Consider the following 443-nt stretch of genomic DNA (forward strand, 5'->3'; position numbering starts at 1 on the left):
CGGCCCGAAGAAGGCCTTGGGCGGCGGGAAGTGCGCGGTGGGCGGCGGGCGGAAGGGCCGCTTCATGCGGCGGCGGCGGCGGTAGTTGCCCTTCTCGAACATGTCCTCGCAGGCCGGGTCGAGGGTCCAGTAGTTGCCCTTGCGCTCGCCGCCGCCCTCGCGCGGCACCTTGATGAAGCACTCGTTGAGGCTGAGGTTGTGGCGGATGCTGTTCTGCCAGCCCTTCTTGTTCTTCTCGTAGAACGGGAACTTGCCGATGATGTACTGGTAGATGCCCGACAGCGTCAGCCGCTTCTCCGCGCTCTCGCGGATCGCCATGGCGATCAGCGCCACGTACGAGTACGGGGGCTTCTGAGCCGGGTCCGGCTTCTCGGGGCCTCCGCCGCTCCCCGTCCCGCCTCGGCTCGGGCTCGACGACGCTTCCTCCGGTTCCCGGGACGACG

The 443-nt window shown here is 68.6% G+C and overlaps 1 protein-coding gene across 1 annotated transcript in view; it reads right to left on the reverse strand.

Annotated features, from left to right (window-relative positions):
- Window positions 1-443, reverse strand: part of Foxl2 (forkhead box L2) — a 52,553-nt gene that overhangs the window by 15,653 nt on the left and 36,457 nt on the right. Inside the window, exon 3 of the mRNA XM_013034670.1 lies at window positions 5-423. Coding sequence (XP_012890124.1) covers window positions 5-423 — 419 coding nt within the window. The remainder of the gene's footprint in view (window positions 1-4; window positions 424-443) is intronic.

The sequence above is a fragment of the Dipodomys ordii genome, unplaced genomic scaffold, assembly GCF_000151885.1.
Source record: "Dipodomys ordii isolate 6190 unplaced genomic scaffold, Dord_2.0 Scaffold193, whole genome shotgun sequence".
NCBI lineage: Eukaryota > Metazoa > Chordata > Mammalia > Rodentia > Heteromyidae > Dipodomys > Dipodomys ordii.